This window comes from Macrobrachium nipponense, chromosome 30, assembly GCF_015104395.2.
Source record: "Macrobrachium nipponense isolate FS-2020 chromosome 30, ASM1510439v2, whole genome shotgun sequence".
NCBI classification, from domain to species: Eukaryota; Metazoa; Arthropoda; class Malacostraca; order Decapoda; family Palaemonidae; genus Macrobrachium; species Macrobrachium nipponense.
Window position 1 is genome coordinate 44,155,264 of NC_087218.1, and position 27,703 is coordinate 44,182,966.

Genomic DNA, 27,703 nt, shown 5'->3' on the forward strand with positions numbered 1-27,703 from the left:
CTATAAGTAGAAATAAGGAATTTTATCATTGGTTTAAAATACTTGGCTGCTTCAATTCAATGGCACCCTTAAATTTAGGGAATTATCAATATATATATATATATATATATATATATATATATATATATATATATATATATATATATATATATATATATATATATATATATAGTATTTCAGAGGGTTTCGTGATACATCTTAGTAGACATCAAGTTTATTTAAGAAACGTTTCGCACACAAAAAGCACGGTGCATCATCAGTCTGTAGAAATAAAAACAATTACATTATAAAAGGAACTCACAATAAATACTAAAAATATTACATCATTAAAATACCGTAAAAGTTAAAAGTTAAAGATTTTAAAACAAGGCAAAAGAACCAAGAGAGAGAGAACTAAGAACACCAACCATCCATGGTAAGAGACAGAGAAGGAATGGCAAACTTTGGCGTTCCAAACAAAACGACAGCTATGCCAGATACAAAGGTGAAGCCGTAGAGTTACTGTTTAATGAAGGAACCAGCCTTTTAATGAGTAAGGACTCTAAGGTAGTTAAGTGCTCTGGGTCCCTCGTATAACCAATAATGGAGAAGTGCTGTTTCAAGACTTCTATTTTACATATTGCCGCATGATTTTTAATAATAAAAATGATGTAATATTTTTAGTATTTATTGTGAGTTCCTTTTATAATGTAATTGTTTTTTATTTCTACAGACTGATGATGCACCGTGCTTTTGTGTGCGAAACTTTTTCTTAAATAAACTTGATGTCTACTAAGATGTATCACGAAACCCTCTGAAATACTGTGATATTGCTGACTGGAGATTATATATATAATATATATATTACTAATATATGTTTATATATATATATATATATAGATATTTATATATATATATATACTATATATATATATATCTATATATATATATATATATATATATAGATATATATACAGGCGGTCCCCGGGTTACGACGGTTCCGGCTTACGACGTTCCGAGGTTACGACGCTTTTTCTTAAATATTCAATGGAAAATCCGTCCTGGGTTACGACGCTTGTTCCGAGGTTACGACGCTGACGCTTCCGACGCTCCGAGTTAACGAAGCTTTTAAAAAACGCATGCTATGATAAAAATCCTTTATAGTTTAGCACAGTATATAATAAAAATATGTTTTTGGTTACATTACAACAAAAATTTTGAGGTTATGATGATTTTTGACACTTTTTTTTTTCGTATTTTTTGAATTTTTTTTTTTAGTGACGCCGCATATGCGGAACTAGTTTGCGGGCGAATGAATACACTAGCTTGGGATGCGCAGTTTAAAACAGTCCAAAAGCGCAAATATAATGAAAAAATCATTGCTTGTTTCCAGTAACATAATTAAAAAAAAACTAAGTTTCTGGTTAGATTACAACACAAATTCCAAGGTTACGACGTTTGTTATGCTTTTTAACGATACCTCATATGCAGAACTAGTTTTTGAGTGGAGGTGCATAAATTAATTAACGCTATTAAACTGTATGGTAAATTGACCGAACAACGACCTCGGACGGTCGAGGACGCCAAGCGTAACAATACGAATAAAGGACGCCACTTCAATCGCGTGTCTGCCTGAAGTTCAGTCGGTTGTGTGCTAAGACGTTGCTGAAATTCCTTGCCATTTTCGCAAATTTACAATGGCTCCTAAACGCCAAAGTACTTCCTCCGATGATAGTTCATCCAAGAAGAGGAAGGTCATCACGATGGAGGTCAAAATATGACGTGGTAAAACGTTCGGAGAAGGGAGAAACTAACACCGAAATAGGCTGTTCTTTAGGCTTGAGCAGGACCACGGTGGTAACCATTGTGAAGGACAAGGAACGTATTCTGAAGCATGTTAAGGATGCTGCACCGATGAAGTCACGGTGATAAACGAGAAGCAACGTAGCCAGAGCATTGTTGAAATGGAGAAATTGCTCATGATCTGGCTGGAGGACCAGAACCAGCGACGTGTTCCGGTGAGCTTAAGTGTGATCCAGGAGAAGGCTAGAGCGCTGCATGAGGCAGTAGTGAAAAAGTTTGGCGAAGGCAGTGCTGGTGGTGAATTTTCCGTGAGTAGAGGTTGGTTTAACCGTTTTAAGGCTCGTGCAAATTTGCATAATGTGAAGCTGCAAGGTGAAGCTGCTAGTGCTGATAGCGAAGCAGCAGAAAGTTTTCCAGGTGGTTTGGCTGAGATAATTAAGGATGGTGGTTACACGGCTGACCAAGTCTTTAATGTGGATGAAGACTGGATTATTTTGGAAAAGAATGCCAAATCGAACGTACCTTTCCAAGGAGGAGAAGTCAGCACCTGGCCATAAAGCTGGAAAGGAGCGACTGACTTTGCTGTTTGTTTGGGGCCAATGCAAGTGGTGATTTGAAACTGAAGCCCTTGCTGGTGTATTTGGCCGAGAATCCCAGGGCTTTCAAGGGCATTTTCAAGAGTCAACTCCCTGTGATTTGGAAATCAAACAAGAAGGCTTGGGTTACCTTAATGGTCTTCGAAGATTGGTTCAATGACCATTTCGTGCCAGCAGTGGAGCGGTATTTGACTTCGAAGGGTCTGCCTTTTAAGGCCCTCTTAGTCCTGGACAATGCCCCTGGTCACCCTTCAAATTTGAGCGACATGCATCCTAATGTGAAGGTGGTGTACCTCCCACCCAATACCACATCGCTGATACAGCCAATGGACCAGGGGAGTAAATAGCTAATTTACAAGGCTTACTACCTTAGAAGGACCATACGTTTTGCTTGAGGGCCATAGAAGCTAACAAGGAGTTGACACTGAAGCAATTCTGGAAGGGCTACAACATTGCTGATGCAGTGAAAAATATTGCAAGTGCTTGGGACGAGGTGAAGACGACCACTTTAAATGGGGCCTGGAAGAAACTGTGTCCACAGTTTGTGCACAGTTTTGAAGGCTTTGACCAGGCAGAAGACGTCGAGACTGTGACGAGGAAGATCGTAGGGCTAAGCAAGAGGCTGAAACTAGATCTTGAACCTGATGATGTAACAGAGCTGCTGGCTTCCCATGGAGAGGAATTTTCTGCAGAGGACTTACTTGAACTTGAACAACAAATGATTGAGGAAGAGGAGGCGGCACCAGAGCCAAAACCCAGGTCATTAAACTGTGAAAAGGCTTGTCAGAGGGTTTTACTCATCTGGAGAGAGCCTTGGCTTCTTTTGAGGCAGAAGACCCTAACGTTTCTAGGTTTGACAAAATCAAGAGAGGAATCATGGATTTGGTGACTTTTCTACAAGGAGACCCTGAAGGAGAAGCAGACGAAGAGAAGTGTGCAGTCCAGGCTTGACACTTTCTTTCACAAGTCTCCAGTACCACCACCTCCCACTCCTAGTCCTGGTAAGGAATTCTGAACTGTTTTTTTTTTACTAATTTATGTGTTTACATAGTGTACATATTAAAATGTGTTTATTTTTTTTTAATGTAACAACTAAATGTAAGAGTAAATTGTAACTTCATTATTTTCATCATTTGTAATTTTATTGCAGAAGTGGTGACAGTTCCAGATCCCCCTGTACTACCTGTGACAGTTCCAGATCTCCCTGTACTACCTGTGACAGTTCCAGATCTCCCTGTACTACCTGTGACAGTTCCAGATCCCCCTGTACCTGGACCCTCTGTATCAGCCCGCCCACCTGTACGTGTACAATCAGGTAAGCAATTTAATTTTTCTCATTTTCATGTTGGAAATTGTTTACACCCTACATACATACGTACACTAACTTACATAGTGGTACAATGTGTTTGATGTTGCTAACCTTATTATTTTTTTTTTTTTTTCATTTCAGACCCTTTGATAGTGACAGTTGACCCAGATGACCCTGAGCCTTTCCATGGTTTTGATGCCTCGCCCTATACATCAGGTAATAAGGGAATCCTAACAAATTTGTATAAAATGTTTTATAAATTGCTAATAGAAATTTTATTAAAAGTGTACATATGCTACAATTACATCCACCTTATAATATATTTATGTACCCTATCATTCTTTCCAGATCTAGATGTTCCCTCATCAGTTGATACGAGTATCACCTCTCCAGAGCCCAAATCAGTTGATACGAGTAGTATCACCTCTCCCATTCCTTCAGGTAAAAGAATTCTTCATTTTTATATTGAACATATGTATTACACACTACATATGTCAAACAGTAATAACATGTGCAGTAGTTACAGTTGTAGTAACTATCATTTTATATATTTTTTATCATTCCAGACTCCCAAGCACCTGCCCATCCCACTCCATAGCCCAGCCACCCACTCTCATGTACCATATGGCCATCCCAAAGTAAGCAAGCCAACCACTAGAATTTGGTAGGACATTTTTTTTTTATTAATGTTTTTTATTATTACATATGTAATAACCATGTTATGTATGTAACATACATACTATAATCATATGTACTATTACATTATCATTCCAGACTGGCATGCACCTGTGACTTACATAAACCAGACCTCTACATAGCCTACATGTCTTCATTTTGCTGAAGGTAAGGAATTCTCAGTTGTGTTTAATGTTTGCATACGTACAATAAATTTTGTACACCTAAGTGGTTACATACTGTCCTTTAATATTAATTCTTCATTCCAGAACTGCCCATCATCCTAGCCTGTTATCTGTGATAAAGCACACTGAAGTTAGGTTTGGAATGCATCCTTATCATGAATGCTCTACACCTCCACCTCCATCTCCCACAACCTGGGTAACAGCTTTGAGACTCACTAAAAGTTGGTAGTTATGTAAGGAATTTCTAAATTAAGTTTTATACTACATGTTATATGTGATATTAAACCACTGTATGGTGCATATTACTGTATGTAACTTACTCTGCATAGAGGACTTACTGACAAAATTATTTTTTGTACATTCCAGAGTCCCCTGAATGATGTAGGCTATGGGGCCACATAAGACTTTGTCCATCCAGGGTTACATTGAACGACAACTTTAAACTAAAAGTAAGGAATTAATTAACATACATTAACTCTTTTATAGTACTCTTGATATATCTACAGTAATTAACATATTGCATTCACAACTTTCTGTAGTGTATATTTTGTACACTAATTTTGTTACTTTTTCCTTCCAGAACCAACAATTTTTCACACAACTCCAGGTTGTTACTAACAAATTACTACAAGTGTCATCAAGGGATAACTACAAGTAGAAGCACCATTTTTGGATGGAAAAAACCCTTCAGGAAAGTATACGTATCACATGTAACATGTAGTGTAACAAAGTATGAACAGTAAGGTTTTTACATACAGTAGTATTACATACGTACATAACTTTTTTTTACAGGAATTTCCAACCAAGTTTGATTATGTACATACATGTTATAACCACTGTACGTATGGTTACTGTATGTAACTTACTAAACATACATAACATGACTTAACTTTGATACTTTTTTGGTACATTCCAGAAAACCAGGACCCCCTCCATGATGCAGGCTATGGGGCCACATAAAACTTTGTCCAGGGTTACTACATATAAAGGTAAGGAATTATACATAGTAGTAAACATACATTAAGTAAGTTTTATACGTACATACTAAAAAAAAGTGACCAAGATCTCTCACATGGGATAAGTGATCAAGGTCCCTCATGGAATTACATACTGTACACTCCCTGCTGAACAGGGGGTGTAGACCAATCATTTACAATATGCATACCAGTTGATATTAAACCACTGTATGGTGCATATTACTGTATTGTAACTTACTATGCATAGAGTACTTACTGACAAAATTATTTTTTGTACATTCCAGAACCCCTGAATGATGTAGGCTATGGGGCCACATAAGACTTTGTGCATCCAGGGTTACATAGCACGACAACTTTAAACTAAAGGTAAGGAATTAATTAACATACATTAACTAAGTTTTATACATGTTATATATGTGATATTAAAAGCACTGTATGGTGCATATTATGTATGTAACTTACTATGCATAGAGTACTTACTGACATACTAATTATTTTTTGTACATTCCAGAACCCCCTGAATGATGTAGGCTATGGGGCCACATAAGACTTTGTGCATCCAGGGTTACATAGCATGACAACTTTAAACTAAAAGTAAGGAATTAATTCACATACATTAACTTTTTACTCTTGATATAACTCAAAGTAAGGAATTATAAACTAAAAGTAAGGAATTAATTAACATACATTAACTCTTTTACTCTTGATATCTATAATTTACATATTGCATTCAGGACTTTGTGTAGTATTTTGTACTAATTGTGTTATACTTTTACCTTCCAGAGCTACCAGACTGGGATTTTAGTGTACTCCAGGATCTACCAAAGGATTACATACATACTACGTAGTGTACAGTGCATAATATAGTGTTTAGTGTATAATCTAACCTAAGGATTAAGTGTAGTACATTGTGCTTTATAGTGTCACAAGAGTTTAATAAAGAATTATACCTTCAAGAACCATCCTTTGCCATTGAAATAACCACACTACACATCATGCATACTTGCATGTCACACAGGTAAGGTCTCTCTAACTTTTTCTTAGTTTAAGGCATATTTCCAAGTGTCGTTACGGCTTACGACGATTTTCGGCTTACGACGCGCCTCAAGAACGTAACCCCCGTCGTAAACCCGGGGACTGCCTGTATATATATATATATATATATATATATAGATATATATATATATATATATATATATATATATATATATATATATCAAAAAATCACCATAACGTGACGAATATCTTGAAGTAATCAAAGTCTACAATTATGTAAAATGTGTATTAAAAATACATAAAAGACGGGAGCTTTCGTCTACTTGATCAGTAGACCTCATCAGCCGTACTGATTTTTCTTTTCAAAAAATATATACAAAAAAGTTACGAAGGACAGGCAGGACTCTGGAAACGTCTCCAAGGGAGATAACAACCAAAAAAAACCATCTCAATCATGTTATTCCCTCGTTCAAATGTCTGGCCAAAAGACAAGCAGATCGTCGTGGTTGAACTACCTCTGTGTGTTCGGCTGTTCCTTCGTCCAAAACTTCTGCATCGGTACCTGCAATGGGGGTTCTTCCTTCCAATGCCTGGGCAGGAGAAAGAGAGACAACCTGGGCAGTAGGAGTGGTGCAAACTACGTCTGTACTAATATTTACAGTTTTAAGAACCGAATAATTTAAAATGTATCCTCTAGGGTAAATGATTTGTTAAAATCAAACACGTTTGAAATATTAATAAGAGCCCCTTCAACTATGCGTCTACTTGCGTTATTATCTTTGTAAATTACTCTCGCTCCTTCCCAGTCAATTACATGCCCTAACTCTAACGTATGTCTGGCAACTGAACTATATTTCGATCCCAACCTACATGATCGCTTATGTTCCTCTAATCTTATACCTAATCCCCTGCCTGATTCCCCATAATAACACTTATTGCAATCTTTACACGGTACCACATAAACCCTGTCATCTTTCCTTTCTTTTTCATGATTCTTAATCAACTTTGATTTTAACGAGGTATTATACCTAAAAGCTAAATCCAACCTATTTTCCCTATTCTGTTTTAATAAATGGTGCACCCTTTCCAAACGCAGAAATGTACATTCATTTTTATTCATACCATAGCCAACGTATAAAGTCTAATGTAATCGTCAACATGGTAACGAGAGGGCTTTGGATTTGTGATCCACAGTACATAGGCATGGAAATGAAACATATAAGAGAGGTTTTCCCGAGACTGGGATACCCAAAATATTTTATTGACCAAGCGTTTACCAAGGCTAGAAAAAACTTTTATAATCCACCAACCGGAAAATATGAATTCAAAAGTAGTCAGTGTATTCCGCTTCCTTATCATCATAGTTTGGAAAGGGTGCAACATTTATTAAAACAGAATAGGGAAAATAGGTTGGATTTAGCTTTTAGGTATAATACCTCGTTAAAATCAAAGTTGATTAAGAATCATGAAAAAGAAAGGAAAGATGACGTTGGGGTTTATGTGGTACCGTGTAAAGATTGCAATAAGTGTTATTATGGGGAATCAGGCAGGGGATTAGGTATAAGATTAGAGGAACATAAGCATTCATGTAGGTTGGGATCGAAATATAGTTCAGTTGCCAGACACGTTAGAGTTAGGGCATGTAATTGACTGGGAAGGAGCGAGAGTAATTTACAAAGATAATAACGCAAGTAGACGCATAGTTGAAGGGGCTCTTATTAATATTTCAAACGTGTTTGATTTTAACAAATCATTTACCCAAGAGGATACATTTTAAAATTATTTGGTTCTTAAAACTGTAAATATTAGTACAGAAGTTGTTTGCACCACTCCTACTGCCCAGGTTGTCTCTCTTTCTCCTGCCCAGGCATTGGAAGGAAGAACCCCCATTGCAGGTGCCGATGCAGAAGTTTTGGACGAAGGAACAGCCGAACACACAGAGGAGGTAGTTCAACCACGACGATCTGCTCGTCTTTTGGCCAGACATTTGAACGAGGGAATAACATGATTGAGATAGTTTGTTTAGGTTGTTATCTCCCTTGGAGACGTTTCCAGAGTCCTGCCTGTCCTTCGTAACTTTTTTGTATATATTTTTTGAAAAGAAAAATCAGTACGGCTGATGAGGTCTACTGATCAAGTAGACGAAAGCTCCCGTCTTTTATGTATTTTTAATACACATTTTACATAATTGTTAGACTTTGATTACTTCAAGATATATATATATATATATATATATATATATATATATATATATTACGGACGAAGTGCCAAGTACTATCTGGTTGCTACACTTACCAATCAGAAAATAGTTACCTCACAACAGCCAGACACCTGAACCTTCACCACAGATAAAATACGACTGAATACTCTAACGACAACAGTGATCCCTTAAGAAACTTATTAATCATGCAAGAAATCAGACGGAGTTCATTAAAATAGGTGTGTGGTAATCTTATATGAATTTAAATCAATTAAAGGGCATCCATCACTCATTCAACAACTTTAAAAGTTTAAGTATTTCCCTGGTTTTAACTCGCTTCAATAAAGCTGAAGGAAAACAAATCAATTACCACTCTATATTTCAACCTTGACAAAATTAAATACACTGGTGAAAAAAAACACTCATTAAAATTCTAAATACAAAAATATATTATTATAGTCAAAATTTATAATTGAAATTCAGAATCTCAGGGAAATTTACTATTACCTGAAAACAACAAAATTTTAATTAATTCTTGAATTAATTACTAAGTAAAATTAAATACAAATTAACTTATTACAAAAATCAAGAAATTAAACTATTCAACTAAAATTCTAAGTGTTAAGCAACAATTAAAATTTGAAAATTAATTCACAAGTGAAAAACAACAATAAAAACTTGGAAAGAATTCTATGTAAATGCAAAGTAATTCACAAGTGTTAAACTCAGTTAAATTTGTAACGATTAACTAATGAAAACACAATTTAATCAAATTATGAATGTGGAGGTAAACACAGAAAAATGTGGAAAATACCAAAATTGCAAAAACAGAACAAATATAAAAAACACATTCAGATTCCACAAATAAACACTAAGAATTAAATAAAGATATAAGTTACAAGTGACCATAAAAAAATCTCTCTCATACGGAGAGAGAGAGAGAGAGAGAGATAAGAAGGACCACCAAATGCGTAAGGTCTCTGATATCCCAATGACATATCTCTTTCTATGAGAGGCTAACTCACAAAAGAGGGTATCTAACCCAAAATGCCTGAGTGACGAGACTTATATTTTCATAAAAATCCTCGTTCAAAACAATAAAAAGAGAAACTGGGATGACAATAATAAATCATATTTATTATTACATAGTTTCAGACAATAAGTCTCTTACAATGAAAGGAATAATTATTTAAATTTAAAGCAAAGACTAAGTTACGTCACTTCCTATAGATGACGTATTCTTATATAGAATGTTCTAGAAACTTTACAGAAAAATGGTGAAATTGTCACATGGTTTCTCAAGTAAGACAAACGAACAATACTGATGTGTTACCGATTGCACATGCATGTTATTGACATGTTTCCAAAACAAAACGGAGAACTCGTGTTCTTACCTCAAGTGATGACAGCAATTTCCTGCTTCGAACAGATAATGTTGATTAATTTCTCCCCCTTATCATATTCTATGTTATTCTCAACTTCAAATTACATTTTTTGTGAATTCTGAATACTGATTATTAGAACATATTAATCCTAAGCAAACTGTAAGCAAAAATATGGACTCTGAAAATATTGCAAACACTTTTACAACATTTCATACAGTTATCGAGGGGAATTTATGTGTTGCAGAAGCAACAGCTTAAGATGCCTCCCCCTAGCTGATTGGTTATCCCGGTGTTGAATCCGACGATTTGCATCAGGATAAATAATCTGTAATTAAATTGTTTTTACCACTAATTCGCTGCACTCTTAAATTATACTGTTGCAAGCACAAAGACCACCTGGTCAGTCTTTGATTATGATTTTTAATCTGTTGTATTAATGATATGGGATCATGATCAGACAACACTAAAATTTCTTCATTTCTAGGTTTGTTCACATACACTTCAAACTTTTTCAATGCTATGATTAAGGCTAAGTTTCCTTCTCGATCGTTGAGTATACTTTCTGATGTTTTTTTCAGTTTTGAAGACATGAAGCACACAGGGTGGTGGATATTATTTTCATCTTCTTGAAGTAGAACAGCACCAATGCCACAGTAAGAAGCACCAACTTGCATCACAAGTTTCTTGTTGAAGTCTGGAGCTTGAAGTGCTGGGCTTGAAGTTAAAATGGCTTTTACCTTCTCAAAGGATTTCTGATACTCTGGAGTCCAAACAAACTTAGCTTTGGGACTAGTTAAGTCTGTCAAGGGAGCTACTATGGCTGAAAAATTTAGACAGAAACTCCAGCCATGCCCAAAAATCTCTGTAGCTGTTTCCTGGTAGTAGGTGGGGTAACCTTACAGATACCTTCTAAATTAGCATTTACTGGACCTAGAAGACCTTTCCCAACTTCAAAGCTAAGATACTAAACATCGCCATCCCAAACTCACTCTTCTCTAGGTTTGACTGTTAGTCCTGCTTCTCGTAATTTCTTGAAAACTTTCCTCAGAATCTTCAGATGTTCTTCCCATGTTGTAGAGTAAATCACTATGTCATCAAGGTACACACCTACTCCTTCTATAGATCCTAGCAGTTGATCCATCACTCGTTGGAATGTTACAGGTGCATTCATTACACCAAACAGCAGAACAGTATACTGATACAGTCCAAAAGGAGTAATAAAAGCTCACAGCAACTTAGCATTCTCATCTAAGGGAATTTGATTATATCCTTTCAATAAGTCTATCTTGGAAACAAACTTGGCTTGCCCAATATTATTAAGTAACTGATCTATAAGAGGCAAAGGATAATTGTCAGCCACACTGATGGAATTCAGTTTCCTATAATCAGTAAACATCTTAAATGAACCATCTGGTTTCTTCACTAACATACATGGAGAACTGAAGTGACTTGAACTTGGTTCTCCCGATACATGTTGCAGCAAATATTCAACTTCTTCAAAACATTGCGAACATAAGGCGTTAAGCGATAAACTCTTTGCTTGAATGGTTTTCCATTTTCTTGAATCTTGATCTCATGCTTGGTCAGATCAGTACGCCTAGGTACATATGCCAAAATTTCTGGGAAACTTCTGATTACCTCACTTAATTCTTCACCGTATTCAACACTCAGATGTTTTACCTCCAATTCTCCCAAAATTGAAGAATTATTTATCTTGCTTTCAGCTCCCAATTCATAATCATCATCATCATCTGTAGATGAAATTGTTTGTGTTATTGACACTGTTTCAATTTTAGTTTCTGAGAAGTAAGGTTTCAAGAGGTTCAAATGTAACTCCCTTTGTCAATTTCTTTCTGGTGTTTCAATCACATAAGTTGTATCACTTAACTTCTCAACTATCTTGTAAGGACCTAGAAATTTATTGGTGAGGGGAATCTCTTAACTGGTAAGAACACTAACATTTGTTGACCAACACTAAAACTTCTTAGCTTAGTCTTCTTATCATATTTCCTTTTCATTTTCTCTTGACTTAATTTCAAATTTTCTAAAGAGAATTTTCTAATCTCTTTCAATCTTTTCCTTAAGTTCTTCACATACTCTCCTTGGATTTCCTTTTGAGATTCTTCCCAATTTTCTGCAAGAATCTTCAACGGTCATCTCACTTCTCTACCAAAAATCATCTCATTAGGTGGACATCCCATGCTTTCTTGATAAGCATTCCTAACTTCAAATAACATTAACAGTAATCCAACATCCCATTCTCTTCCTGACTCAGAACAATACTTTGTCAGCATACTTTTCAATGTCTGGTGGAACCTTTCCAAGAGTCCTTGAGTCTCTGGATGATAAGCAGTAGATAAATTTTGTTTCACTCCTAACAAATTCATCACATCCTGGAATAACTTGGAAGTAAAATTTGTCCCTCTATCACTTTGTACTATTTCTGGTATATCAAACTTTAGGCAAAACTCCACTAGTTTCTCAGCAACTATCTTGGCAGATATGTTTCTAACTGGGATCGCCTCCAGATATCTTGTCACAGGACACATTAATGTCAACAAATACTCATTTGCCTTCTTCGTCTTTGGCAGTGGTCCAACTATATCTATAATCACTTTGCTAAAGGGTTTTCCTTTAACTTTTATAGGTTGTAGTGGACTTTCTGGATGGTTTCATTCGGTTTACCAGCTATCTGGCTGGTATGGCACTCACAACAACCTGCTAACATCTCTGTGAAATCAAAATCTGATGATATTCACCCTATACATACAGCATCTCCTGGTATATCTGCAAATCTATGCTTCCTCATCAGTAAACCTTCCTTCAGATAATAACAGATACGAGTTTGTTGCATCTTTTCTTGATCAACAACTCTGAAGAACAAATCAGCTAACGATGCATCCTTCTTCTGCAAGTCCATTACCAACATCAAGGGTTGAACTCTCAATATCTGCTAACTCAGCTACTGTAGTTTCACTACTATCTTCAGAAACACTTTGACTACTCGGAGCCTCTTCAGGAACAACAGGTTCTTCTTCTTCTTCTTCTTCTTCTTCTTCCTCTTGGGAAATCTCCTCTTGGTCAGCACTAGGGGAAACATCACTTCCCTGGAACAATTCTTCTAAGCTTAAAGATCCTTCATTTGATCCTTCTTTGGTGTGTAAATCCTCAGTTTATTTATTTACAGGCATAGTCCTCTTCATACTTATGGTAGTTACACAACTAGGAAACAGGAGGGGGTTATTCTTCTCCAATCTACTGTAGGACTAATCCTCAATGGTTTGTCTGTCAATACAGGACAAGGAATAAATGGCAAACCACCAAATTCATAACCCAACAGAACGTGACAGGTGTAAGTGGTATATAGGAGTTACTTCCTCTCCTATACCCTTCAAAATAACTGACTCTCCTGTGAGATTCTTCTCTAAATGAGGGTAAGCACTACGTACTACCACGCTATGGTTACTCCCTATATCACGTAATATCTTGACTGGTGCCTGCAAACTCTCTCCTTGAGTTGAGAGCGTACCCTCATAGATATATGGCTTAAAAGCCTCCAAACTGCTCAGCCACTCACTGCTTGAGGTTACATTTCCACTCGTTGCTAAATATTCAGTTTGTTTAGTTTCAGTTTTCTCTGGAGTCTGATTCTTTCCCACACTGCTCTTCATAGTTTGTTTCGCCTGGTCACCCTTCACTACTTGACCAACTGGCTTTGACAGCTGTTGATTCCAGTAACACTCCTCCTTCAGTGTCCTGCTCTACCACACTTAAAGCAGACAACATTGAGTTTCTGTAACTGTCTTGAAAATATGGATGAGGATTTCACACTAGCTTGCTGAGGAACATTACCTTTTGTATTCTTGGTAGTATCACTTGTAGGTGTCCCACTAAATTTGTTTCTGAAACTTGGTGAGATTTAAAACCTGGGCATTGTTGATTCTGGTACTTGACATTGTAATTGCATTTGCTACTAATTATATTGTAATCTTCACTCAGTGTAGCAGCCTTGTCAAGTTTCTTAACCTCTCTCTCTCTCTCAAATAGGCTCTTATATGTTCAGGAATTCCCTTAGGATATTGTTCAAGAACAACGAACTCTTCTAGCTCCTCAAAAGTTTTAACTTTAGCAGCCTCTAACCAACGTTTAAAACACCTTCTCACTTTATAAGCATAATCTAAGAAGGTTACCTTTTCATCTTTTCTTAAATTTCTGAATCTTTCATTGTAGTACTCTGGGGTCATCTGGTAAACTTGTAGCACTAGCACATTGTGTTTAAGTACCTTGTAGTCCTTTACACTGATCAGCTGTTAAGGTTACATAAGCACTTCTCCCTTTACCAGTCAAGACATTTTATAACAAAACTGACCATTTATCTTCTGGCCACCCCATACCTGAAGCCACTTTTTCAAAGTGATCAAAGAACTCATCTGGAACTTCTCAAGTAAACTTAGGGATTAACTTCTGCACTCTTACTGCATCAAATACAGTCTTGATTACCTTGATTAGGGTTAGGTGTCACAGGCAAATTAGGTTTAGCTCTTATCAATTCCATTTCACGTTCATACCTTGCTCTTTCTTTTTCATTTTCTGCTGCTTTTTCTTCTTCTTTCTCTTTTTTCGTTTTTTCCCCTTCTACCCTTTCTCTTTCAGCTTGCATTCTCTCTCTTTCAGCCTGCAGTCTCTCTCTTTCAGCCTGCATTTTCAGCTTAATCAAATTTTCTTCTGCTTCAATGCGTCTAAGCTCTAACTCTGCATCACTTTTCTCTTTCTGTTCTTCTTGCTTATTTATAAGATCAGCACGAGCTACATTCAACAACTCTTGAGCTAATTCTAACTCATCTTCATCAGTTATTCTACCAGAGTCTATCAATGTTTCCATAGCAATACATCTTATTTGTGCCTTTACCATACTAGCAGACACATAACCACCAATGCCACTGTTAAAGCGCTCCACTGTGCCTCAGTAAGAGTGGTTTCAGATAACACTTGGATGAAAGGGGCTGCTAAAAATTCTGAACATTGAACTGAGCCATTTTCTCTAAGTTATCAACTAACAATTCAACACAATAAATGCAAAAAACAAACAGCTATATGGTCACTCTACTAACAAAATATATCCCTAACATCACCAGTATAAGCTAGAGAGATAATGTGATCTGTTTTCCCGGGTCTCTGTTCACCAATTAAACCTGTGACGAAGTGCCAAGTATCTCGTTACTACACTTACCACTCAGAAAATAGTTACCTCACAACAACCAGACATCTGAATCTTCACCACAGACAAAATACGACTTTATACTCTAAAGGCAACATTAAGAAACTTATTAATCATGCAAAGTGTGAGTTAATCTTATATTAAATTAAATCAAATAAAGTGCATCACTCCATCAACAACTTTAAAAGTTTAAGTATTTCCCTGGTTTTACTCACTTCAATAAAGCTGAAGGAAAACAGATCAATTACTACTCTATATTTCTACCTTAACCAAATTAAATAAACTGGTGAAAAAAAAATCATAAAAATTTTAAATACAAAAATTTATTATTAAACTCAAAATTTATAAGTGAAATTCACTATCTCAGGGAAATTTACTATTACTTGAAAACAACACAAAGTTTAATTAATGCTTGAATTAATTACTAAATGAAATTAAACCCAAATTAATTAATCACAAAAATCAAGAAATTAAACTATTCAAGTAAAATTCAAAGTATTAAGTAACAATTACGTGTTAAGCAACAATCAAAACTTGGAAAGAATTCTAAGTAAATGCAAAGTAATTCAAAGTAATTCACAAGAGTTAAACTCAATTAAATTTGTAATGATTAACTAATGAAATCACGTAATTTAATCAAATTGTGAATGTGAATGTAAACACAGAATAATGGGGAAAATACCAAAATTGCAAAAACACTAAGAAAGCATTAATCACACAGAACATATATAAAAAACACACTTTAATTAGAAAATGGATAAATGCAAGAAAAAAAAATATTCACTAGCACCAAAATGTGATAGAATGGCAAAATGTTCCCCTGGAATAACTTAAGTACTTTCAGTAATTCAAGTGCTCCTTATGTTTAGGTTTAGTGCACTGAACACTTACACACGAGGCGCTTGTTACACACTTTCACAACGTCTGTTCAGATTCCACAAATAAACACCAAGAATTATATAAAGATATAAGTTACGAGTGACCATGAAAAGATCTTTATGATAATGTGAAACCAAAATTCTTCATGTGGGAAGAGAGAGAGAGAGAGAGAGAGAGAGAGAGAGAGAGAGAGAGAGAGAGAGAGAGAGAGAGAGAGAGAGAAGGACGAACAAACGCGTAGGTCTCTGATATCCGAATTACATCTCTCTTTTTATGGGAGATTAACTCACAAAAGAGGGTATCTGACCCAAAATGCCTGAGCGACGAGACTTATATTTTCTTAAAAATTCTTTTTCAAAACAATGAACAGAGAGAAACTGGGATTGCAATCATAAATAATATTTATTATTACACAGTTTCAGACAATAAAAGTCTCTTACAATGAAAGGAATAATTATTTAAATTTAAAGCAATGACTAAGTGACGTCACTTCCTATAGATGACATATTCTTATATAGAATGTTCTAGAAACTTACATGCCACAAACTTTACAGAAAAATGGTGAAATCTTCACATGGTTTCTCAAGTAAGACAAACGAACAATACTGGTTTGCTACTGATCGCACACGTATCACATGATTGACATGTTTCCAAAACAAAACGGAGAACTTATCCCAAGTGATGACAGCAATTTCCTGCTTTGAACAGACACATTATTAGAACATAATGTTAATCCTAAGCAAACTCTAAGCAAATATATGGATTCTGAAAATATTGCAAACACTTTTACAGCATTTCATACAGTTACTGAGGGGATGTTATGTGTTGCAGAAGCAACAACATAAGTATATGTGTATATATATATATATATATATATATATATATATATATATATATTAGGGCTTGTGCCTTGTATGATAAGGCGCCCTATGAGGTAATGTTAGACTAGCGATAATCTATACGCTAAGTCGGTTGGTATTGCACTTCCATCTTCAATGGATGTGTCTGGGGTTTTGTAGATCACTTACGAAGTCGGTATTATCTTTACGACGATGTGTTAAACTCATGGTTCGGTGAGGTTCTTGTAGAAACACAAGGTATAAAAAATAGTATATTCTTCTGAAGTTTTACATGATGAAGATCAGATATGATCGTACAAGTCTTCTATGACGATAGCTTGATCGCTTCTGCCAATGATGATGGCTAATCCTATTCCTCTACATGATAAAGCTTAGGTAAAGAGGTACAGGTCTTCTAATGACGATAGCTAACTCTGTTCTGCTTGTCTACCATCTCTGTTACAAGTTATGAAGGAACAGACAGTAGTTCGAACATATGAACATACATACAATGACATAGTTTCATACGAACACACAATCAAAATGAGACACGCTACAGATCACGTAGGCGGTGGTTGTCTCAAGCAGGGAGCTTGGACTAATGTTTATAAACAATTGAATGACTACAGGTGACGGCATGTTATCTTAGCCTACATACTTATTGTATACGTCATCTTTAGCGTCTCTAGTCTGATCACATTCCTGCAAGCAATCTGGTTGACCTATTTAGTTTTAGACTTTTATATATATGGACTAACATTCCATATTTTATTATGTAAACACTTACATTAGCTCGGTCAGCTACCAAAACCAACTACTGAATATTACTCAAACTTGACTTGCATTTGACTTATAGGAGTGTGATACAGACACTATGTGAATATATATATATAAGTAAATAAAAATTCATTGTGTACATGAATTGATTCAAGTAATAAAATATAAAACAATGATATTGGTAAATAATAGTGATCACGGATATATAATGATACAGTTTTTCACTTCATCTCTTTAAGATACTTATGCTACAGAAAATACTAATGTACTCTGATAATTGCATAGAATGAAGATTAACATGATAAAAATCATATTTTAACTGATAAAAAATTTCATATATGAATTGATAAAATTATTAATGTTTATGCTGATTGATTCGTTGATTTTTATGCTAAATGTTATATATCTGATTAGTAATTCATATTCTAACTCATAAATAACTGCAGATATTGGTATGATAAAAGGTAACATATTGATTAGGCTACCTGATTTGTTTATACATATGTATATGGATTCATATAATTATGATTAATATATGTGCACTTTAAATAGATTCCTATTGCGTACACGCAAAAATATATTTAGATTCTGTTATTTATGATCATTTATATAAGAGATTCCTATTGCGTACACGCAAAAAATATATTTCGATTCTGTTATTTATGATCATTTATAGATATAGGATACATGATACTTTATATATATATAGGATACATGACCGAGGTTATACTACTTCACTTTTAACTAGCTTTCGAACCACTTTTCGTCCATTACACAGTTCCAGACAACCACCTTTAGCCAATTGAAACGGCTTTTTCAATGGTTAAAACAAGGGAAAATTTGCTTGGCGGGTCCAACGTTCCATTTTGCGCTCACACTTATTCTCTGCATCCTAAGCTACACGATTACGTTCGCGATGAATAGATCATCCCAGCACGAGTCCTTCGCCAGCAAAGTAGAGTTGAATATCCTTCGGGTCGTAATTGTCGGAAGTATGTCCCTTTTTGTAGTCGATTCCGACAGCCGCCGGAGCGTTCCGCATGAAAACGAGATTAACGACGAGATACGGTGTCGGTCGAAGAAGTCCATGAAATTCCTTTCACATTGTAGGCGGTTGTTACTTGACTGTAGTCGTCCGCTGCGACGAACGATTTTTTGAAGTTGCGATGTGAAACTCTCGTACTGCAGGATACTGTAACCGGTTCCATTAATCAGCCTGCAAGTGAAATTATACTTGTCACAAGGGCAAAGTAAATTCAGACGACATCCAAATACAGGGGAGGGGAGAGAGCCATTTAGACCAGACGTAACCCACATGAATTCGCTGATATTTCGGAATTCAAAAGAGTCCGCTGTACAAACTTTTTTCTCCATGGCATTAACAATGAGTGAACACCCTATCCAGGTCTATGATGACTTGTAAAAATATCCATAATTATAACAAATAAATAGATATCATTACGAATCTCAAAGAAAATTCGATATTACTGGTAGTAAGTTACTAGACAAAGAAGTGGAAAATGGAGCTATTTGTAAGATTGCCAGGCAACATAAGAGTCAAAGAGAAGATTAATCATGATTCTATGTGCCCTAACAAAAGTTTCATATTCAATTTTCTCGTGCGCATCCTCTGAGGTTAACTTTTAAAACATTATTAATAGGTAGGAGATGCAACGAAAACCCACTATGTAACTAATTTCTATATAAACTTTGGGTTTTTCAAGAAATGTGACATTTTCCCATGAATGTGATTTACTTGAATTGTAATAGGCTAATGTTGCAAGTAAATATTTCTTATCCACAACTTGATAATTCTAAATGTCCGTTTACCCATGTCATAAGCTGAATTATTGACTCTAATTGTCTATGAGGTTCAGAAAAAAAAATTAATTCATTTTGTTGTTATAGAAATTCTATTTGCTTATATTGTTCATTAATTTTAAAATGATTACAAGTCCTTAACTAATTGCATTACACACACGGATAAGAATATGTTATGTGGCCTGTCATGTGACCTATGAACCACATGTAAAGTTCATGAACTAAGCATTCCTTTCTCCAGTCAATCTGCTTTTGCAAGCAGAGACGACACACAGATGAAGCCTGTGTAAGCAGATTATTGAGGTTAAAAGGAACAAATGCTGATACGGCAATGATGACGTCGTCACTTGGCAGGAGATTGCTCTCAGCCAGCTAAGAGTTACGTTACTTGCTGTAAGAGATACGACTTTAGTATTTCAAATGATATTTTAGTGTTTTAATTCTCCACCCGCATGAGAGAATGTCTGAAAAAAAAAAAAACAACAGTACCAAAATTGAACAATATATTAGTTTCATGTTGGCATTATGTTAAATAAATATTCCTTATTCAAACTATATGAAAAAGGTTTCCATACAAATTCTATATATATTATTAGCCCTGTATAAGATTCATATAGGATTATTCCATAGATAACATTTTCACTTCTAGACTTCCTGACTTTAAAATCTCTTTTATTTTATTTTATTTATTTATTTATTATTAGTTTATTTATTTATTTATTTAATTTAATTTTTTTTTTTTTTTTCATTGACTACGAATATAAATCACCCGGACAGACAATATGTCAGTAGGTTTTTGGATATGTGTTTGAACTTTTAGCTTATTTGTCATTACTAAAGCGTTAAGTTAGAGTTCAAATCTTTACGCATATATATTTGGATATTTAATGGTTACGTTTTGCTTATTGATTTTATCGTGATTCCTTTTTTTATTATAATTTGTAACCCTTCCGACTTCTTACGGAGTGTATTATATTGACTCCACTTGTATCCATATTTATTTTATTTTTTTTTTTATATTTATTTATTTATATATTTTTTTTATATATATTTGATAAATAATGGTTGGCTTGAATATGTGGAAAAGTGTTCTAGCGGCGTACCGTATAAGGCTACTTGCGGCATCAATTCTATAGATACAAGATATAAATGATAAAGGTATTTAAAACCGCGAGAACCGCTATAATCCGGTCGGATCCAATATCACGAGTTGTAACTCGTAAGACATTGACACTTCCTATTTAATTATCCGTTATTCTACCAAACCGATTGACTCTGGGTGATCAAATATATTATTGGTTCTTAATGGAAAGGAATTCACACAACGTGTTAAGGAGATTATTATTGATTTACACCACCCGAGTCACAGATTATTATGTGTTGAATTCCATATTTACTGATTTAGCACTCATAAATATTCCTAACGCACTCAATTGCGGTGTTTGTTTTTAGTGCTATTAATTCATATAACGTGTCAAGGAAGAATATTAACACTAAGAAGTGTTTATTCCTCTGTCAGACTCGTAATTCTGTTAATAATTTCTACGTATATTCTTTCAAGGATTGATTTGGCACAGGATAGGCTCCTAAACTGACAGGTGTCTTAGTGTATCCCTTGTTTTCATGACACGTGTTACAATTAGTTATGTGCTTTTTATATCTGTAAGCATTGTAGGCCAGTAAAATAGTGATTTGGCTTTCTGTGACATAGGAGGGAACCTGGATGACGGAATGCAACCAGTTTATGACGATTGGTATGAAAGAGATTATTATTACTACCTGGTCGTTAGTCATCTGCTGTGTTCTTCGGGTTTTCCTCGTCACAGACCTCATATAATATTACATTGATTACATTATTCTGATACACATACTTTAAATGTACTTTTGCTTTAAGGTTTCTGCTCAAAAGTGTTTATTGTTTTTGCTTAGCCGCTGACCCTGTTTCCGTTTCGAAGTGTTTATTGTTTGGGTTATGTCTGGTTGACGCTTGATTTGTTCAGTTTGTAACAGTTCTGCGCTCCGACCCAGATATTCAATGCTCGCGATCTCTTGGTTAAGGAATTTTCTTGTTTAGATACGGTTTTAAACAATAGGTACGGATGTTTCTATATCTTTTAGTCTAATTAATGGTTCTTTGCGGTATGGTGCGGGATTGCGGGATAATGCGTCAGCTATGATATTTGCTTTCCCAGGTAGATATCTTATCTTGGCTCCCAAGACCTGAATGATCATTTGTCACCGAGTTCCTTTTGGACTGTGATTAAAGCCTTTGAAAAAACTCGGTAAAGGACTATGTTCAGTAAGGACTTTTATCCAGGATAGCCATAGATTATGAACTTAAGATGTACTAGTGAGTTAATGATACCTAGCCCTACTTCCTTGCCTATTACTGCATATTTACTTTCAGAGGGCTTTAGTTTACGTGAATAAAAAGCTATAGGGAAGAACTGTTATCATATTACTGAAGTAGTACCCTCTTACCCCTTGGTATGAGGCTCTGTTGCAATAAAAAAAAAAAATCCTTATTTAAATCAGGGATTTTTAAGTTAGGTAAGCTGCATTTTCCGCTTTTAAGATATCGCAACGCCTGTTGATGCTTTTCAGACCATAATAAATCTACGCTCTTCTTCGTAAGATCTGTTAAAGGAGCTGTCATGATTGAAGAGTTACATATTTTTACATACGATTGTAATACCCACTACAGCGCAAAAGTGCTGTATCCCCCCTTTTACGTTAATAAGTACCGGAAAGTTATGAATAGCCGACACCTTACCATGGACTACTTTTAAGACCTTGACCAGACACATAAAACCTAGATAAACATGTTCGGTTTTAAAAACTCACATTTAGATATTTTACTCTGAGATTATTTGTCTTTGTCTCTGTAGCACTAGCTCTACTTTATGTGAATGTACTTCTAAGGTATTAGAAAAGATTACAAGATCATCCATATAGGCATGTAGGTTATCCCCTAAAAGTCTCCAAACACTATATTGTAATTGGGGCGCAACGTAAGCCGGAGGCATACGTAAAAATTGATAATGTCCCCTGGGTGTGCTGAAAACGGTGTATGAGGTACAATCACTTAGGTAATGGTATCTGGTAAAAGCATTTAAGTAAGTCCAAGTTGGTGAAAAAAAAAATTTATTCTAACCTAACAGAGATAAGATGTCGTCGGTACATCGCACTGGAAACTATCGGAAGTCGTTTCCTTGTTTAAGCGACAGAAATCTACGCAGATACGCCAAGTCCGATCCTTTATGACATGACGTTTGAGAGAAAAATTATATGGGCTATTTGATTTCCTAATGACTCCTATTACTAACATTTTTCAACGTCGTCATTTATTTCTATTTTGAAATTTCATTGGGGTTCTACACGAAGGTACGTATATAGCTTTATGTTTGTCCTTAGACCGTATTTTGTTTTCAATGACATCCGTTTTTCTCCCAGAGATCACTCGCTAGTGGAGAAACTTCCTGGTATTCAGGTAGAAGATAAAAAAAATTCTGCTGAATCACCTCTGCTTGAATGACTTTACGGATATTACTTTAGATAGATTATCAGAGAGAATTCATCCACGACTGGTTTGGGCGTGATTAAAAACTAGCAACAATAAAAAATGCGATATTTATAACTTCCGTATCCACGATATGTATACTTTTAGGGCTTTGTTCGCTTTTCCCCACCTCTGCTAGAGTCGCTTATTGTGTGGAATTTGCTATGTTTTGAACACTTCGGCAGTTTTTGACTAACCTTGACCGCTTGACTAGGTGACACAGTCACCGAGTTTGCTTGTTTGATTCTGAACTGGCTACTGTTTCTATTTCTTTTTGTAATAATTAGGATCCTTCTCTTTATTACCATCGGCAAACGTATTGTGTGTTTTTAGTATTATGTTACTGGTTACGTATAAAGCAATGAATGACGAACTATTAGGAACTGAGCGATTACTAATAAGACAAGTTATCTCTACTGTATTCAATATTAACTGTTTGTACTTCATTCTTTGCTAAAATTTGAAATAGTGAGGGATCCTGGTCAGCGATTTAGCCTGATGAAAGTTTTTTACAGACATGTTATTCCTTGCAATCCAGCCGTATTTTTTAAAGTTAAGTTGAGTCATTGAGGTTCGATATTTTATATAACTCAAAAAACTCAAGGCTAAAACTGCGATCGGGACTTGCAAAGGAGCATTTATTGTCATGACCCGAAATAGTGTTACCTCTAATTTATATAGATTTGTACGGGTGTTCCACTTGTTTTTTTGTGTGTTTTCTAATCACTACGGTGCTTAACGACCCTATCCATGCATCTGTATAAATACAGACGTCACTGCGTAAACGCATATTCACTGTTTAATATGATTTTGTTACGTAAGGGATTAATAATCACCCAAAATGATAAAATTAACATAGTATATGATTATGATATTTCAGTAGAACTTCTGGAAACAGACACTCAAAGATAAAAACTCGCAGTAGCGAAATCTCAATGATGTAGATAATTTCTGTAAAAAAGTAAGATTAAGAATGTCTCGTAACTTCAGCCACAGGAATAACGAAATTCGACCTGCAAGGAAACACTCAAGTTACTCCAAATGAATAAAAAATTGTACTTAGCTTGCTTTTGTGGGAAGTCACGGTGTTCCGATAACGACACACGGCCTTGGTCCTCCTTCTCTATTTAGCGGACGACCATGGTTTGGCTTCAGTTTCCCCCGTGCGCGTTGTTTCGATGATTCGAGCCTTGAAAGATCCGATGCTGCAGACGCGTTCGGTTTGTTTCTTGGAGTGCCGGAAACGCTCACTAACGATGTTTTCTTGAATGATTCTAATGAGAGACGAAGCTTGCGTTGTCGTAGGAAAAAGGACACGTCGGTTTTGTTTCTTGAAGTTATTCACTAACGATGATACTAAGTTGCTTGACGAATCTTGTTGTTTTCTGAAGTCGCTCACTAATGATGATACTAGGTTGCTTGAAGAATCTGCTGCTTCCGTCGTCGTTGACTTCTTATGATACATGATTTATTATTCTGGTTTTTTCTTCGTAGGACGTTGTAGAGTTCTTCTGGTCCGCTGGCCACCAATATTAGGGCTTGTGCCTTGTATGATAAGGCGCCCTATGAGGTAATGTTAGACTAGCGATAATCTATACGCTAAGTCGGTTGGTATTGCACTTCCATCTTCAATGGAGTGTCTGGGGTTTTGTAGATCACTTACGAAGTCGGTATTACCTTACGACGAGTGTTTAAACTCATGGTTCGGTGAGGTTCTTGTAGAAAACACAAGGTATAAAAAATAGTATATTCTTCTGAAGTTTTACATGATGAAGATCAGATAGGATCGTACAAGTCTTCTATGACGATAGCTTGATCGCTTCTGCCAATGATGATGGCTAATCCTATTCCTCTACATGATAAGCTTAGGTAAAGAGGTACAGGTCTTCTAATGACGATAGCTAACTCTGTTCTGCTTGTCTACCATCTCTGTTACAAGTTATGAAGGAACAGACAGTAGTTCGAACATATGAACATACATACAATGACATAGTTTCATACGAACACACAATCAAAATGAGACACGCTACAGATCACGTAGGCGGTGGTTGTCTCAAGCAGGGAGCTTGGACTAATGTTTATAAACAATTGAATGACTACAGGTGACGGCATGTTATCTTAGCCTACATACTTACTGTATACGTCATCTTTAGCGTCTCTAGTCTGATCACATTCCTGCAAGCAATCTGGTTGACCTCTTTAGTTTTAGACTTTTATATATATGGACTAACATTCCATATTTTATTATGTAAACACTTACATATATATATATATATCTATATATATATATATATATATATATATATATATATATATATATATATATATATATATATATATGAGTCATATCACATTACCGTGATTCATATACGCATACTGAGCTACAAATGTCCTTTAATATCTAATTCGCTCTACCTCGGAATTAATATATTTTCATATATGCTTAAAACCGAAGGAGAATTTTTTAGTCGATAATATTATTTGTCGACAAAAGCACTACAACGTCACCAAGGTCGAGGTGGGTGGATTCTGACTCCAATAACAACGAACACCTGAGAGTGACAGGTATTTGTAGTTGAGAGGCGGCATAAATTTATAGCCTCTAGCGGTGGCGGTGTGGGTTAAAGCTTCACTGTCGTCCTGGATATGTTGGTTTCGATAGTTTATCGCCCGAGAGCCGACAAATCTCTTATCAACTAAAAAATTCCCCTTCGGTTAAACATATATGAAAATATATTAATTCTGAGGTAGAGCAAATTAGATATTAAAGGACATTTGTAGCTCGATGTGTGTTGTGTGTGTATATATATATATATATATATATATATATATATATATATATATATATATATATATATATATATATATATATATTGATATTGGGATCTGAAGTCAGATGTAAACCATTTACAATTAGAAGGAAAAAGAAAAAAGAAAAAATAATAAAGGAAAGTATGGGTGGAGGGACTGGTCTCGTACCATGCAGTACATGACTTGATTCGGCTTTTGTGTCTACAAGGGAAAGTCATAAACTTCGATATTCAAATGCAAAGCATTCTGATGAGACCTCCTATCTCCCGCCATGACATTTTGGTTTGACACTAGTGATAATGATGATGGTGGAAGGCGCAGTATGAACTGTACATGTGACATAAAATGAAAAAAGTAATTTAGACGAACGTTAAGGCTTGAGAAATATTTGGTTTTAAAAGATTGCAAGCCACAAGACCGAATGCATAGAAGAAATTTGTACAGCAGCTTAAATTTATTTGATTAAATAAGAAACTTTAAGGATGGAATAAACATGAGGCTATATATACTTGTATTGTTTACAATTTGGATAGACTGTATTACATAAATCTGAAATGCCCCATAATGCATAACCTTTTCAAAGCAAACGACAAAGGTACGCTGAAGCTACTTCCACAAACGTAACTTACTCCAAGAATCTAATACATTTTAATGAGTCAAGAAAGACGCCTTGAAAAATGGACAGGTGGGTGTCGACATGTGTATTGCTACTACTATATGTCAGCCAATCCAAAATCCTGCAAAAAACTTACCTCAGACGGTGTTAAACCAAATGTCGAATAAATCTCTTCCACAGACTTATGAGTTTCCGGTGTTAAGAAGGCTTTGTATGGATATAATCTTGAAATGGCGTGACCAGGATCCACGCTAGGAAACTTGCTCTGGAGGAGAAACAAAGATATATTTTTTTTATCCTAGCAATTAATAGACCTACGTAAAGAAAACTTTACCATTAACCGATGAAAAGTTAACAAACACTAAATACAAGTAGCTCTTTCTAGTGACGCAAGTGAAGCGTTGAATCAGGAAACTTCTATCTCTTCTCATTCTGTGGGTTGACTTCCCAGGCCTCGTTCTGGCCCACAGCTCACATCAGACTCCTAAGGTCTGTTTTAAGTTCTAAGCAATTAACCACATTCATGCTTCCTACAAATGGCCGCAGTTACTCGTTGCCAACAATTAGGGGTACAGTCTAATAATTTAGGAGTTGAATGAATGGCATGGTGGGAAATAGAATAGAAGGGTACGAGGAGGGACATGGAGGCCATGGGTTTGGAATTAGAAATGAAGATGGGGATTATTTGTTGGAGATGGCTCAGAGTTTTGAATTGGCCTGTATGAACTCATGGTTTCAAAAAGTAGATAAGTACTTGATAAGTTATGAAAGTGGAGTGCAGAGCCAAATAGATTAGAGTACATCCTGGTTAGAGGAGCCGACAAGAGCAATGTGACAAAATACAGTTATCTTGGGAGAAGCGTGTGTTAAACAGTATAGGTTGGTGGTGATGGATTTTAAAATGAAAGGTAGGAAACCCAAGAGGAGAAAGAGATCTAGAACTGAGATTTGGGACCTTAAAGAAGGAAAGGGGGAGCAATTTAGGACTGTGAGAGAGAGATGCCTGGAGAGGGGGAACGTAGAATTTGGACAGGGTAACAGAGTGCAAAATATCTGGGCAGACATGAGAGAAATATGT

At 35.6% G+C, this 27,703-nt stretch overlaps 1 protein-coding gene and 1 long non-coding RNA gene across 2 annotated transcripts in view; one reads left to right on the forward strand and one right to left on the reverse strand.

Moving 5' to 3' along the window:
- The window catches only part of LOC135202484 (von Willebrand factor A domain-containing protein 8-like), a 672,011-nt gene that overhangs the window by 181,281 nt on the left and 463,027 nt on the right, over positions 1-27,703 (reverse strand). The window contains exon 5 of the mRNA XM_064231895.1: positions 26,762-26,890. Coding sequence (XP_064087965.1) covers positions 26,762-26,890 — 129 coding nt within the window. The remainder of the gene's footprint in view (positions 1-26,761; positions 26,891-27,703) is intronic.
- Positions 3,851-4,322, forward strand: LOC135202059 (uncharacterized). The gene is made up of 3 exons (XR_010311662.1): positions 3,851-3,903; positions 4,036-4,128; positions 4,254-4,322. It is a non-coding gene; the product is annotated as an uncharacterized LOC135202059 (long non-coding RNA).